The 17,076-nt window shown below is 41.4% G+C and overlaps 1 protein-coding gene across 1 annotated transcript; it reads left to right on the forward strand.

Annotated features, from left to right (window-relative positions):
• Positions 1-15,341: 15,341 nt before the first annotated feature.
• Positions 15,342-16,818, forward strand: LOC138931049 (casein kinase I-like). The gene has a single exon (XM_070291737.1). It carries the CDS (start codon positions 15,342-15,344, stop codon positions 16,350-16,352), a length of 1,011 nt encoding a protein of 336 aa, XP_070147838.1. The 3' UTR covers positions 16,353-16,818.
• The last annotated feature ends 258 nt before the right edge of the window (positions 16,819-17,076 follow it).

Below are 17,076 nucleotides of genomic sequence, written 5' to 3' on the forward strand. Positions count from 1 at the left end.
GATTAAAACAAGGCAGCATGTCTCCACTTACATAGACTATCTGGCACCCATTTAGCTCTTCTGGAAGGGGAAATCACCAATGATTTGTACAGAACATGAAATAAAATAGGTTTTTAATATTCAGTTCAGTTCAGTTCATTTCAGTCTCTCAGTCGTGTCCTACTCTAATATTAAGTAGAATGAATAAGTTATGCTATTATCCCATTATACCAAATTTTAAAATACTGAGCCTGATCTGATCATGACATCAAATTTGCTTTCCTCTTTTGGTTAGGCTAAAATAGTGAAATCCAGAACTGTGTCTTATCTCTGCCAAACTTCACTATTCTTTCACTCCTATGTTGTACTCTTTATATCCACAAGCCTCATTTCATTTATTCTATAGACCTTAAGCATTCCAATTCATAGGCATGGATTGAGACTTTTCCCAACTTTCTACTTCATTTAGTATATATGTACAAAATTCACTAGAGCCAATAATATTTAGTTACAGCTACCACTATTTAATGCAAAAAGTTAATGCCTGTACTGAAAATAATTATCTTTAACAGCCTGAGCCCATAGACTTCCCTATCAGCACATAAATAGAGTCATCACATAAGCATAGCTGGAACCATAGCTCTGGATGTGAGTTTGCATTCTGCTAGCCATGAACATGTCCTCAAACAGTCCAGCATATTCCCCACTCCAATAATTATTCACATACACTTCTTCCATTAATTTGGCTCTTTCTGCTCTGTTATGCCAGTTCAATATATATATATATATATATATATATATATATATATATATATATATGTGATTCACAGATCAGTTAAGACCACTATGCTCTGAAAATTAAACGTAAGACCAGAAACTATAAAACTCCTAGAGGAGAACATAGGCAAAACACTCTCCGACATAAATCACAGCATAATCTTCTATGACCCACCTCCCAGAATATTGGAAATAAAAGCAAAAATAAACAAACGGGATCTAATTAAAATTAAAAGCTTCTGCACAACAAAGGAAACTATAAGCAAGGTGAAAAGACAGCCTTCGGAATGGGAGAAAATAATAACAAATGAAGCAACTGACAAACAACTAATCTCAAAAATATACAAGCAACTCCTGCAGCTCAATTCCAGAAAAACAAATGACCCAATCAGAAAATGGGCCAAAGAAATAAATAGGCACTTCTCCAAAGAAGACATACAGATGGCTAACAAACACATGAAAAGATGCTCTCATTCTCAGAGAAATGCAAATCAAACCACAGTGAGGTACCATTTCACGCCAGTCAGAATGGCTGCGATCCAAAAGTCTACAAGCAATAAATTCTGGAGAGGGTGTGGAGAAAAGGGAACCCTCTTAAACTGTTGGTGGGAATGAAAACTAGCACAGCCACTATGGAGAACAGTGTGGAGATTCCTTAAAAATTGCAAATAGAACTGCCTTATGACCCAGCAATCCCACTGCTGGGCATACACACCAAGGAAGCAATCATAGAGACACGTGCAGCCCAATGTTCATCACAGCATTGTTTACAATAGCCAGGACATGGAAGCAAGCTAGATGTCCATCAGCAGATGAATGGATAAGAAAGCTGTGGTACATATACACAATGGAGTATTACTCAGCCATTAAAAAGTATACATTTGAATCAGTTCTAATGAGGTGATGAAACTGGAGCTGATTATACAGAGTGAAGTAAGCCAGAAAGAAAAACACCAATACAGTATACTAACACACATATATGGAATTTAGAAAGATGGTAATGATAACCCTGTATGTGAGAGAGCAAAAGAGACACAGATGTATAGAACAGTCTTTTGGACTCTGTGGGAGAGGGAGAGGGTGGGATGATTTGGGAGAATGCCATTGAAGCATGTATAATATCATATAAGAAATGAATCGCCAGTCTAGGTTTGATGCAGGATACAGGATGCTTGGGGCTGGTGCACTGGGATGACCCAGAGAGATGGTATGGGGAGGGAGGTGGGAGGGGGGTTCAGGATTGGGAACACATGTACATCCGTGGCAGATTCATGTTGATGTGTGGCAAAACCAATACAGTATTGTTTAAAAAAAAAAGAAGAAGAAGAAAAGAAAAATCAATTAAAAATTTAAAAAATAAAAAAATGAAAAAAAAAAGAAAATTAGTCTACAGTCTCATCACAACTTTAGGGAGATGTAATTTTCTCTGAATTTTGAAAGAAGACACTCTATGCTGCCCACCTTGATGCTTTTTGAGTGAGAGTTGTCTGCTTCACTAGAGTAATTACTGAACAAGGCTGAATTTCTGTTTTGTTTTCAAGCCATTTCCCCCCTTCCTACTAACCATCTGTTTCTTTGAACTCTTTTTCACACACTTTAAACAAAACCCACTGAAACGTCTCCACAAAACTATCAATGTCAGTACTTGACTTGGTTTCTCCAATTTTCCATGAGAAAATTTAAGAATAAAATATTATTTCTCTATTCTTAGAGATTTTTCATAGATATAGGATGGAAAGTAATCATATACCAGGCAATCTAAAAGCATTATTTGTAAAGAAATATTTCTGGAAAGAAAGCAAAAGATGATTAACATTGGTTGTCCTCAGGGAAGAGAAGTGGGGAGAGGACTTGTGCACATCTTTTCATGTGCTTCTTTGCTATCTGTAGATAATCTTTGATAAAGCATCTGTGCATACACTTTGGCCATTAATTGGGTAGGTAGTTTTCTTATTTGTAGCATTTTTGAGAGACTGTCATATATTCTGGATACAAGCCCTTTATCATTAATATACTTTGCAAACAGTTTCATCTAGACTGTAACTTGTCTTCTGAAAAACAGAAGTTCTTAATTTTATGAACCATAATCTATCAATTTGTTCCTTTAATGGATGATGTTTTTTGGTGTCATGCCTAACAACTCTTTGCCTAACTCAAGGTCACAAATAATTTCCCTTATGTTTTCTTGTAGAAGTTTTATAATTTTACCCTTAGGCCAATGATCCATTTTGAGCTAATATTCATATATCGTATGAGATATAGATCCAAGTTCATGTAATTTTTTTGTACATGCATTTCCAATTTTTGAAAAGAATGTACCTTTTGGACAGAAGAGTACAAAATGGACAGAAAATACAACACAGTACTTTTGCATCTTTGTCAAAAGTTAACATATATATATGGGGCTATTTATCCACCCTCTACTTATGTGTCTTGATCCCAATATCGCACGGTCTTGCGACCCCACGGACTGTAGCCTGCCAGGCTCCTCTGTCCATGGGACTCTCCAGGCAAGAATACTGGAGTGAGTTGCCAGTATTTCCTTCTCCAGGGGATCTTCCTGACCCAGGAATTGAACCCAGGTCTCCAGCATGGCAGGAAGATTCTTACCAACTAAGCTACAAGGGAAACCCCTGTCTTTATTACTGCACCTTTATAATAAGTCTTCATGAGAGTTATACATCATGAGAAACTTTGGGCTGGAGGAAGCACCAGCTGTAATCAACATTGCTGGGAGAAATATCAATAACCTCAGATATGCAGATGACACCACCCTTAAGGCAAAAAGTGAAGAAGAACTAAAGAGCCTCTTGAGGCAAGTGAAAGAGGAGAGTGGAAAAAGTTGGCTCAAAGCTCAACATTCAGAAAACTAAGATCATGGTATCCAGTCCCATCACTTCATGGCAAATAGATGGGGAAGCAGTGGAAACAGTGAGAGACTATTTTGGGGGGCTTCAAAATCACTGCAGATGGTGACTACAGCCATGAAATTAAAAGAAACTTACTCCTTGGAAGAAAAGTTATGACCAACCTAGACAGCATATTAAAAAGCAGAGACATTACTTTGCCAACAAAAGCCCATCTAGTTAAGGCTATTGTTTTTCCAGTAGTCATGGATGGAAGTGAGAGTTGGACTATAAAGAAAGCTGAGCGCCAAAGAATTGATGCTTTTGAACTGTGTTGTTGGAGAAGACTCTTGAGAGTCCCTTGGACTGCATGGAGATCCAACCAGTCCATCATAAAGGAAATTAATCCTGAATATTCATTGGAAGGACTGATGTTAAAGTGGAAACTCCAATACTTTGACCACCTGATGCAAAGAGCTGACCCATTTGAAAAGACCCTGATGCTGGGAAAGATTGAAGGCAGGAGGAGAAGGGGGCGACAGAAGATGAGATGGTTGGATGGCATCACCGACTCAATGGACATGAGTTTGAGTAAACTCCAGGAGTTGGTGATGGACAGGGAGGCCTGGCGTGCTGCAGTCCATGGGATCACAAAGAGTCAGACACGACTGAGAGACTGAACTGAACTGAATAATTAGTCTTAAAGTCAGGGAGTGTAAGTCAGGCAAAACTCTTGTCTTTTTATTCAAAGCTGTTTAGGCTATTTGGGTCCTTTGAATTTCCGTTTAAATTTTAGAGTCATCTTAGTCAATTTCGACAAGAAAGGCTTGGTGGCGCTATGATTGGCAATGCGCTAAGTGCCTAGATCAGTTGGGGATGAACTGACATCTTAACAATACTGTGTTTGCTGATCCGTGAACACAGTATACATCTCTCCATTTATTTACATCTTTAAGAGTCTTTGGATTCCCTAAGTTCTCTCAGCAAGTTTTCTGTTTTCAGTATATAAATCTTACATGTCTCTTGTCAGGTTTTTCCATAAGTATTTGATATTTTTAATGCAATTATAAATGGTATTATAATAAGTATATAGAAATGCAATCAATTTTTGATAAATTGACTGTGAGTCTTGAAACCTTACTAAGCTTATTTATTAATTTGAGTAGCTTTTAAATAAATAAGGATTTTCAATGGAGACAATCATGTTTTACTTCACCCTTTCTAATCTGCATGCATTTTCTTTCTTTTTTGTTCTTGCTGCACTGGCTAGAATCTCTAATACAATGTTGAATACACGTGCCAAGAGGACATCCTTGACTTGTTCTTGATCCGAAGGGGAAAACATTCCATTTTTCACTCTTAAATATGATGTTAGCTATAGGTTTTTCATAGATGCCCTTTACCAAGTTGGGGACGTCCCCTTCTATTCCTAGTATACTGAGGACTACTCTTAGCTGCGGTGCATGGGCTTCGCATAGCGATGGCTTCTTGTTGCTGAGCACAGGCTCCAGGTGAGCAGGCCTTAGTGGTTGAGGCACACCGGCTCTAGAGCATGGGCTCAGGCGTTGTGGCACATGGTCTTAGCTGCTCTGGGGCATGTGGAATCCTCCCAGACTAGAAACTGAACCCATTTCCCCTACATTGACAGGCAGATTCCTATCTACTGTACCACCAGGGAAGTCCCTGACAACACTTAATACATTGTGTTTTCATTTTCATCTAGTTCAAAATACTTTTTAAATTTCCCTTTTGATTTATTCTTTAATGCATGGGTTATCTAGGTGTGTGTTATTCAGTTTTCAGTTACTTAGGGATTTTGCAATTACCTTTCTATTGGTTTCTAACTCAGTTCTACTGTGGCTAGAGAACGTAGTTTGTATAACTTGAATGTCTTAATACTTATTGAGATGTATATGTATTTTTTACTTTATTTTACTTTACAATACTATATTGGTTTTGAGATACATCAACATGAATGCGCCACGGGTGTACATGAGTTCCCAATCCTGAACCTCCCTCCCCATACCATCTCTCTGGGTCATCCCAGTGCACCAGCCCCAAGCATCTTGTATCCTGCATCGAACCTAGACTGATTGAGATGTATTTTATGGGCAAGATTATAGTCTGCTTTGTAAAAGTTCTGTGTGCACTTAAAAGGAAAGGAATGTGTATTCTACTGTTATTTAGTGGAGTGTTCTATAAAAGCCAATTCGGCCAACTTGCTTAATAGTGTTGATCAGATCTTATGTATCTTTATTGATTTTCTGTCCACTTTTTTATCAATTACTTAGAGTATTGTTGAAATCTCCAATTATAAATGTTGACTTCTCTAATTCTTGCCGTTTTAAACAGTTGATTATCTTTTATTTTTGTTAATTTTTATTTTTACTTTATTTTACTTTACAATACTGTATTGGTTTTGCCCTACATTGACATAAGAGATCCAAATAATAAGAAAAACATTTATTGCTTCCTGAATTCTGCTTCATGTATTTTGAAGCTCTATTATCACATGCATAAGCACTAAGGATTAGTTTGGATTCTTCAGATTAGTGTTAGCATGGTACACTATGCTTTTTTTTTTTGTAGAAATTGACTAAGATGATTCTAAAATTTGTATCGAAATTCAAAGTTTTTTTAAAAAAAATCCTTTTTATTTTGTATTGAGGTATACCTGATTAACCATCCTGTGATAGTTTCAAGTGAACGGCAGAGGGACTCAGCCATACATATACATGTATCCATTCTCCCCCAAACTCCCCTCCCATCCAAGCTGCTGCGTAATGAGCAGAGTTCCATGTGCTCTACAGTAGGCCCTTACTGAGTATTTATTTGAAATAGAACAGTGTGTACCTCTCCATACCAAACTCCCTAAATATCCCTTTCCCCTGGCAAAGCCTGGTACATGTTTTGCCATCCTTCTACTTTTAACCTAATCTTCTCTTTATATTTAAAGTGGATTTCTTGCTTTTTTTTACCCACTTGAAAATCTATTTTCCACTTACATATAATAAGATTACAGATGCGGTTGTGTTTAAATCTACCATATGGCTATTGGTTTTCTATTTGTTCTATCAATTCCTTGGTCCTTTCCCCCTTTATTTCTGTCTTATTTTGAATTAATTATTTTTTATGCTTCCATTTTGTATTCTTTGTTATGTTTAAGAGCTTTAATACTTCCTTGTTTTATTTTAGTGGTTGTTTTAGCGTTTATAGTGTTGATATCATTCGCTTATTACAATTTAACGTCTTGACATTATGCCATCTTATGTATAATTCAAGAACCTTACAACAACATACTTCCATGCCCCTCCCACGTTTTGTGCTATTGTTGTCATATATTTAAATTTGAGTATATTATAAGTGGCATGATTCATTGATATTCTAATTTTAAACCGCTGATGATCTTTTAAAGAGATCCAAACAATGAGAACAATATTTACATTTACCCATGTAGTTACCATTTCTGATGCTCTTCATTCCTTTGTGTAGATGTAGATTTCCATCTGGTATCATTTGCCTTCTGTCTTAAGGAACTCTTTTGGTAGTGCAGGTCAGCACAGAAAACAGCAAAATTCTGTAAAGCAGTTATCTTTCAATACAAAAATAAATTTTACAGAAGAGTATCAGATGATGTAGAGAAGTCGTTCGTGAAAAGAAGAGTCGGTGAGGCAAACTTCATTTGTGTCTCATTTTAAGAAATTGCCACAGCCACCTCAACCTTCAGCAAAAACCATCCTGATCAACCTGTAGCCATCGTCATCAAGGCAAGACCCTCCATCAGCAAAATGATTATGACTTACCTAAGACTCAGATGATGGTTAGCCTCATTTAGGCATAAGTGCTGTGCTGTGCTGTGCTCAGAAGTGTTTGACTCTTTGCAACACTATGAACTGTAACCTGCCAGGCTCCTCCGTACATGCGATGTTCCAGGCAAGAACACTGGAGAGGGTTACCATTTCCTCCTCCGGAGGATCTTCCTGACCCAGGGATGGACACGCCGTCTCTTGGGTCTCCTCTGCTGGCAGGTGGATTCTTTACCATTCAGCCACCTGTGAAGCCCTTAAAGAATAAAGTTTTTTAATTAATTAATTTACATTGTTTTTAAGATACAGTGCTGTTGAACACCTAGTAGACTACAATACGATATAAAGGTTACTTTTACATGCATTGGGAAGCCAAAAATCTGTGTCTCACTGTATTGCAATATTCACTTTGTTGCGGTGGTCTGCAATGCCCACAATATCCCTGAGGTATGCCTGTACTAGTTGTTGCAATAAGAGGCTTGAGAGTGTGTACAATAAGTTACACTTGAGACTGACCACAGTTTGGTGAGGAAGTCCCCCACCTGGAAGAGTTAAGACCAACTGTAACACTGTCGAGGCAGCTGTCTTTACACCTACTTCAGGGTACTTTGCATGCAATAACTTCTTCAGTTCCTCCTCACTGACTGGCAGTAAAGTGGAGGACCGTTTATTGACCATACAATTTGATCAACATTTCCACTACTGATTCCAGAGACTTCTCTCAGATCTCCTGAATTTGCCTCTGTCCGTTTTCCATCATTCCTGTAGCAAACTGCCATAAACTCGTTGGCTTAAAACCACAGAAAATGTTAGTCTTGTAGTTCTGAAGACCCAAATGGCTCCCACTGGGCTAAAGTCAAGATGTTGGCAGGTATGGGTTCGTTTGTTTATTTATTTTTTATTTTATTAATTTTGTCTGTGCTGGGTGTTCATTGGTGTGTAGGCTTTTCTCTGGTTTTAGCGAGCAGGGCCATCTCTTCGTTGTTGTGTGCGGACTTACTGTGGAGGCTTCTTCTGTTGCCAAAACAGGCTAGGTGTGTGGGCTTCCGTAGTTGAGGCATAGGGTCTAATATTTTCTCCTCCGTGAAAGCTAACAAGGTGGCTGGCCGTGGTCTTATGGCTGCTGTTGGAAAACATGAGACTCTTGGGTCAGAGACAAAGACTTGAATACCCACAGCGTTAGTGGCAGTGAGAGTATCAACATTTCCACGAGCTCCCTAAGCCTCAGTCCCCACAGGGTGTTGCAGAAGGCCAGATAAATCCTGCGTGTGCGGTAGGCTCCATTACAGGAGAAGCACTCCTAGCTTACGGGCGTCGAGTCTTTCCCGATCCTGGCCTTGAGGAAGAAATGTCTTGAGCATAATTTCCAGTATAACTTGCCCTTTGCTCTGGAGACGGAGACTCTATCTTTTGAGGCTGTTCACTATATAAATATTCAAAAAGAGTGTTTGGGAAAAAGGCAATCTTCGGTCTGCTTGAAAGATACACAGAAATATGAGATTTGTGGAGAATAGTCTCCCAATAATCTCTCAAGTCCCTTTTAATCTGGAACTGATGTAATGGGCTCTACCCCTGGCTATGTTTTTGTTGAAGCAGCTGGGCCATTTGCCCTGAACTATGTTCCACCTTTTGGAATTTCCTAATTGTATTCTTGTGGTGTTATTTCATAGTTCCCAAGTCCCTATGTTCATATGAACTGATAATTTTAGAGGCTTGATCAAACCAGATTCGATTTTTGGGCAAACATACTTCAGAAGTGGTATTGAATGCTTTTCAATTCATCCCTCCAGATGGCACATAATGCCTGGTTATCTCTCTCGTTGTCTTGAAGTGTTGTCGACCCAATGCACACATTTTAAATCTATGGATTTAAATTCTATTTCCTTAAATCCATTTCCTTCTCCAGGGGATCTTCCCCACCCAGGGATCTAAGCAGGGTGTCCTGCATTGCGGGCAGATTCCTTATCATCTGAACCATCAGGGAAGCCCCACATACTTTGGATTTTAACCGCATCTCAGTCATACAATTTGCAAATATTTTTCCCATTCAGTAAGCTGCCTTGTCATTTTGTGCAAGGTCTCAATTGCTGTGCACAAACTTTTTAGTTTGGTATATTCCCACTCGTTTATTTTTGCTTTTGTTGCCTTTGATATTGGTGTCAAATCCAAGAATTTATCTCCACCAGTTACGTCTAGGAGCTTACCATCTTTGATTTCCTCAGAAGTTGTGTGGTTTGGGGTCTTATGGTCAAGTCTTTAATCCATTTTCCGTTAACTTTGATGTGCGGTGTAAGAGAGTGTTCCAGTTTCATCCTATTGCATGTGGCTGTCCAGTTTTGCCAAACCATTAATTGAAAAGACTGTCCTTTCCCTTTTCATATTCTTGGCTCCTTTGGTAAAAATCAATTGACCATCAATGTGTGGGCTTATTTCTGGATTTTCTCATCTGTCCCATTGATCTGTAAGTCTGTTTTCATACCACAATCAGGTTTGTCAGCACATTCTTCACCTCACAGAGTTACTGTGTGTGTGCGTGTGTGTGTTTGTGTGTGTGGTGAGAACACTTAAGGTAACTTTTGTATATGGTGTGCGGTGTGGATCACGGTTTGCTTTTTCCTCCAAAATGTTTATCTATTTGTTCCCTGGTGGCTCAGACGGTAAAGCGTCTGTCTACAATGCGGGAGACCCAGGTTCGATCCCTGGGTTGGGAAGATCCGCTGGAGAAGGAAATGGCAATCCACTCCAGTACCATTGCCTGGAAAATCCCATGGACAGAGGAGCCTGGTAGGCTACAGTCCATGGGGTCACAAAGAGTCGGACACGACTGAGTGACTTCATTCATTTGTTCCAGCACAATTTTTAAAACAGTCTTTCCTTTTCCCCATTGAAGTACTTTGTCACTTTTTTCATAAAACAGTTGTCCATATGTGTGCAAATCTGTTTTTTAGACCCTCTATTCTGTTTCATTAATATATGTGTCTGTACTTACATCCATACCACACTGTCTGAATTATTGTAGCGTTACAGTAAGTCCTAACATTCCATAATAGAAATCCTCCGTGCTAATCCCTGCTTGTGTATTCTAGTTCCTTTGCATAGCAATATAAATTTCTAACATCTCTGTTTCAGTTTTCACCACAAAGTCGACAAAGAACTGGTTGAACAAGTAGAAGACAAATGAGTAAAGTGATATAAAATTTCAACAACACTCAATCAAGCTGACTTATATGTTAGAGAACACTGCACCCATCCTTGGCTGAACATACATTCTTTTCTGGGGACACATGAAACATTCTTCCAGATAGACCATGTGTTGAAATCAGACAGAGTACGTTTTCCGACAACTATGGAATTAAGTTAAATTGACCCAGAAAGAAGGCGTCAAGAGAAAATGCTGTATTTTTGAAGACTAAATGAAAGCAGCAGTAGAGGGAGCTATGTCAATTGAGAAAAAAAAAAAAAAGTGTAGATGCTGGGTTTTCTTGCTGGTCCAATGGTTAAGAGTCTGCTTGTCAAGGCAGGGGCCGCTCGTTCAAGTGACCCTGTGCGTTAAAACTACTGAGGCTGCACTCTCGAGCTCGGGAGCCAAACTGCTGAGCCTGTGCTCCCCAACCACTGAAGCCCGTGTGCGCCAGAGCCTGTGTTCTGCAACGAGAGAAGCCACTGCAATGAGACGCCCTCACACCACACCTAGATGGTAGCCCCTGCTTGCCACAACTAGAGAAAGCCCACGCACAGGAACAAAGCCCCAGCACAGACAAAGATATATACATAAATAAATTTTAATAAAGTATACGTGCCTCCTTCAAAAAGGAATAAAGCACAAATTTCCCATGAACATGAGCAACAAAGTAGAACAAACTTCAAATCCTGGACAAAATTATTATTTTCCCCCCTTTCAATCACACTGTTTACTTATTTATTATTGGAGTGTAGATGGTTTGCACTGCTGTGTTAGTTTCTGCTACAGCAAACTGAGTCAGGTATACACACTACTATGTATAAAATAGATAGCAAATAAAAAGTATTATTTTCAAAAATGAAAGACTGTTATGCACAATGGGTGGCAGAAATTTATGACAAGATATTTTTATTCTATACATTACATGTAAGTAGGCCTTTAAAAGGCATAGCCTGTGGCGTATTATGGTAAAAATCACTAAAAACAATTTCCTATCTTTCCCTTATCCCCCTGTGCTGACCTGGTCACCCCAAATGGGGCTGTGTTTACAGGTGTCAGTGTCCTTGGTGTTTGTTATAGGTGTCAGTGTCCTTTGAGGACATGACCGTGGACTTCAGCAGAGAGGAGTGGCAGGACCTGGACTCTGCTCAGAGGTTCCTGTACCAGGACATGATGCCGAAAACCACAGCCACCTCATCTCACTGGGTATGCACAGCTACCCTGTGAATCTATGAGTGTTGTAGCCACGTGTTCTGGGAAACACACTCATTCAGAAGGACAATGCAGATAGTGGAGTGCAGTTTATTACACCGGTGGGCCCAAGGCAGAGTCTCCTCTTAGCCAAGGACCCTGACCAGTTTTTCTGAAAACCTTATATACCCTAAGTGTACGTGCCCAAACCCACCTCCCCAAATTCCCTGAAACTAGTCTGAAGAAAGGAAAGGAAAGATACACTTAGAGTTAACCCGTGATTCATATCCCTTAAGCCTAGGTAGTTAACAGTGGACAATTGTCAATAGGCCTGTGGTCATACCCCAATTAGCATAATAGAATTTATGATTCTACTTGGTTACACAGATAATTAGGATATTCTTTCAGGGCAAAGGGAGTCTAGGTACGAGCCCTGGGGCTCTTCCATCCCGGGGGCCTGGTTTTCCAGTTGGTATGTCATTTCCATAGACACTGGGCATAGAGCTCAAAGTCCACAGTCCAGCCCAAGATGGAGTCCTGCTTTCAAGATGGAGGCTGTTCTGTCTGTTTCCTCCTTCTTGAGGACTCTGTTATGAGTAAAATCGTGTCCATCCAAGAAAATATGTTGACGTCCTAACCCCCACTGCTTCTGAATGTGACCTTAATTAAAAATAGGGCCTGAGACGGTAACAGGGAGGAAGGCCAGAAGTCCCAGAGTGGCAGGAGACAATAAACTGTAAGTGGCAGACGCTTTTTCTCTCCTTCTCTATATGTGCTGACGACACCTAGCTCTACCATGAGCTAACCAATATGTTTTTCTTATGGAAAAGTTGTTCTTAAGCTATGTTAATGAAACCATGTATTTGCTTTGCAACCTGCCTTTCTTCAAAATGGTTCTGCCTAAGAATAACTTTATTTTTTTTTTTTTTCTTTTCTCAACCCTTGGGCTGATAATGGCTCAAGAAACCAGTATTCATGCCAATAGTTTTATGGCCGGGGGATGACACACCTTGGGCCATCCTATCTCAAAAATGCATATTGTGGGAGAGGGCCTTGGTGAAACCCCCTCAGCCTTGAGGTGACACTCTTATCTGATTAATAAGCTTGCTAACAGACATAAAACACCTTGCCAGAAAGTAGCAAGGGGACATTCTTTCTGCCCCTTTCTGATGTCATGTCAGCAGCTTTCTCTCTCTCTCTCTCTCTCTCTCTCTCTCTCTCTCTCTCTCTCATACTTTAATAAAATTCTGTTACCCAAAAGGTTCTAGTGGGCAGGCCTCGTCTCTTGCCCTGGATCGAATTCCTGTCTCTCCTCCAGAGACCACAAATCCCAGCGTAGCACACGGCTCACAGCAGTAACCTGTCAGGTCTTTCCAGAAGTAATCAATCTACAGTGAGGTGGTTAGGTGGGCCCTACTCCAATATGCCTGGCATTCTTACAAAAAGGGGAAGTGTAGACACAGAGACACACAAACACACAAGAGAGACCGTGCAGAGGCACACAAGGAGTAGATGACGGTGTGATTGGAGTGATGCTTCTGTAGGACAAGAGGTGCCTGAGGCCACCAGAAACCAGGAGAGGGACATGGAAGACACCCCTCCCTAGCACCTTCAACAAGAGCATGACCTGGCTGACGCCTTGATTTTAGACTTCTGGCCCTCAGAACTGCAAGGCAAGAAATTCTCATTGTTCTGAGTCACACGGTTTGTGATACTTTGTTACAACAGTCCTAGGAGACTACCGCTTTCTGCATTTGGGGGTGGAGTCCTATTATAAGAAACACCTAAAAAGAGATGAAGTGGCTTTGGAATTGGGCAGCGGGTAGAGGCTGGAGAAATTTGTAGGTGCTTGATTGAAGAAGTCTAGATTGCCTCAAAGAAACTGGTGGGAGAAATAGGAATAACTGTGTTTTTGCTGAGGTCTCAGATAGGCTTTCCAGGTGACGCTAGTGGTAAAGATTCCTCCTGCCGATGCTGGAGACTCGGGTTCCATCCCCGGGTCAAGAAGATCCCCCAGAGAAGGAAAGGGCAACCCTCTCCAGTTTTCTTGCCTGGAGAATCTCACGGGCAGAGGAGCCTGGCGGGCTCCAGTTCATGGGGTTACAAAGAGTCAGACAGGACTGAAGCAAATTAGCACACAGCACTGGCCAAAGAACCTAGCATGTCTGGTACCTGCCTGTTTAAGAAATAAATTCTAGGTATTTCCTAAAAGAACTAGAAGTTTTAGAAAAGAGAATTTAACCTTAATTTCTGAATAATGAGTTACTGATTGAATTTAACACATGACGAATAAGAGAAATTCACAGCTTTAGATATTCTCACCCTGCACAATGTTAGGTATAACTAGGTATTTGATAAGCATAGCATATCACGGCGAAAATCATGAAAGACAACTAACTTCCTAGTTCTCTTCCATCCAACCCCCGGTGCTGACCATGTCACCTTGAATGGGACTGTATTGTAACAGGGGTCATTCGAGGACGTCCCTGTGGACCTCAGCAGGGAGGCGTAGCAGCACGTGGACCCTGTACAGAGGTGCCTGTACTAGGATGTGACACTGGAGACCTACAGCCACCTGTGCGCAGTGGGTAAGTGAGCACAGCTGCCCTGTGCGCCTGCCAGGGGCCTCAGAGAGGCTGCTTCCATTCTCAGCTGCTGAATGCTCTGGGGCATCTGAAGTGTGTAATGGTGTCATCTTTGATTTGCCCGAGATACTTCAGTCCTTTTACCCTTCTGTGATTATGACTCTATTCCCAGGGAAACGGGATCACTTTCCTGAAGAGCCAATAGAAGTGTGGTTGAAAGGCCCTGAATCCCAATTAACTGGACCCAATCCTGTATCGTGTCCTGTTCACAGGGAACCAAGTTCCCAAACCAGCGGTCATCTTCAAGCTGGAGCAAGGAGAGGGCCCATGGACATTGGAGGAGGAAACCCCACATCACAGCTGCTCAGATGTGTGACCTGAGTAGATGCGGGACGTGGAGTAGATCTGTTTTTCTAGGACAGGCTGATGCCTTTGAAAGGCTCTGAAGATAATCTGTCTTGAAGGTTCTAAGAGCGCGCGTGATTTCTTTCCCAGAGTTCTCTGCGCCATGAAGCGCCTTCCTGGAACGCGGGGCATTCTGCGTTGGCTGCAGCCGTTGTAACAAGATGGCAGCGTCGGTGGAGTGACCGGGGCCCCTCCTGGCGGGAGCCCGCGGCAGTGGCGGCAGCGGTGTCGCCGCCGTAACTTCACGGCTCCCCTGAAGCAGCCCCCGAAGTCGCTGCGAAGGCGAGGCCGCGGCCGCCAGAAGCCAGAGGCTTAGCCTGCTAACGGTAAGAACCCCCTCAACAGTCTGTGGCCTGGTGAAAAGAAACCTGGCAGTAGCGGTGGTCAGATTCCCCTTGGCCGATTCTGGGCCCTGTAACGCTGAGAAACAGCCAGCGTTTTCTGTTTCCTGCCTGCCTTCACAGCCTTGCTCCGTGGACGAGTCTTAGGGGCGTCCATCGTCCCCTTAGACGCGTCCATCATCCCCTTAGAGGTGTCGGAGCTTAACCCACCCCCATCTTTGTCTCTCAGGATGGCGAGCAGCAGTGGACCCGAGGCCGATTTCCTTGTCGGAGGGAGATATAAACTGGTACGGGAGATCGGGTGTGGCTCTTTTGGGCACGTTTATTTGGCGATAGACCTCACCAACCATGAGGAGGTAGCCGTAAAACTAGAACCACAGAATGTGAAACATCCCCAGTTGTTACACGAGAGGGAACGCTATAATATCCTTCAAGGTGGGGTTGGCATCCCCCAGATACGGTGGTATGGTCAGGAAATGGACTATAATGTGCTAGTCATGGATCTTCTGGGACCCAGCCTTGAAGACCTCTTCAATTTCTGTTCAAGAAGGTTCACAATGAAAACTGTACTTATGTTAGCTGATCAGATGATCAGTAGAATCGAATACGTGCATAGGCAGAATCTTATACACAGAGACATTAAACCAGATAACTTCCTGATAGGTACTGGGCAGCAGTGGAAGAAGTTATTCCTTATTGATTTTGGTTTGGCCAAGAGGTACAGAGACAAGAAGACAGGGCAACACATACCCTACAGATCCGGTAAAGGTTTCACTGGCACGCCTTCCTACGCTAGCCTCAGTGCCCATCTTGGTACGGAACAGAGTCGCCGAGATGACATGGAATCATTAGGATATGTTTTGATGTATTTTAACAGAGCCAGCCTGCCATGGCAAGGACTAAAGGGTGCAACAATGAAGCAAAAATGTGAAAAGATTAGCGAAATGAAGATGACCACACCTGTTGATGTTTTATGTCAGGGATTTCCTGTAGAATTTGCCATGTACTTAAAGTATTGTCTCGGGCTGTCCTTTGAGGAAGCCCCGGATTACACGTACCTGAGGCAGCTCTTCCGCATTCTTTTCAGGACCCTGAATTACCAACATGACTATGCATTTGATTGGATAGTGTTAAAGCAGAAAGCAGCACAGCAGGCTGCCTCTTCAAGTGGGCAGGGTCAGCAGGCCCAAACCCCCACAGGCAAAAGTGACAAAACCAAAAGTGAAATGAAACATTCTTAAACTTGAATCAAGGAGCAAAAGACAGAGCAGGAGACTGGAGCAGCAAGTTCAGTTCCCTGTCAACTGGCTCTGGTCAGCAGAGATCTTGTCTCCTGAGTTAAAGGCTCTGTGATTAGTGAAACATGGTATCCGGTTTTCTGTTTCACTGTTTCAAGTGGAAAAGGTCACTAAATGCTTGACACACACAAATTGGTGGGAAAATTGTGCCTATGCCCATTTTAATTAAAATCTTTTATTTTGAACTATACTGCTTTGAGAGATCTCATTTCAGAAGAATAGCCTGTGCAGTTGCTATGGTTGTTAATGCATTCTGAGGGTTTATCCATCCGTGGGGTTTGCAAGTTGTTCACTTGAAACATTCTTCAAACGGTTGGCTACTTGTTTGCAAGCCAGCTGTTAGGGTAGCAAAGATTCCAGTGTTTGATCATATGAAAGGCTGTGCCTGCTTACCTGTGCTAGAAATAACAGCATCTTAAGTGAAGACTTAAGAAAACCTTAGTGACTACAGATTATCCTTAGGACTCTGCATTAATTCTCTAATGTTCTTGGTATTTAAGAAAAAGCATATTTGTCACAGAATTTTAGTTAACATCTTACAACTGAACCTGTATATATGTTTAGATAAACTAGTCACTATAAACATCTACATGATCTGGAATTTGTTTTTATTTGGAAATGAGAGCTTGTTAACCACAACAACAAAAGTCTCTACACTTTTAGAGTT

The sequence above is a fragment of the Ovis canadensis genome, chromosome X (assembly GCF_042477335.2).
Source record: "Ovis canadensis isolate MfBH-ARS-UI-01 breed Bighorn chromosome X, ARS-UI_OviCan_v2, whole genome shotgun sequence".
NCBI classification, from domain to species: domain Eukaryota; kingdom Metazoa; phylum Chordata; class Mammalia; order Artiodactyla; family Bovidae; genus Ovis; species Ovis canadensis.

Excerpts from the sequence above, each read along its gene's own strand:
- LOC138931049 (XM_070291737.1), top strand. The coding sequence starts at position 15,342 with ATGGCGAGCAGCAGTGGACCCGAGGCCGATTTCCTTGTCGGAGGGAGA.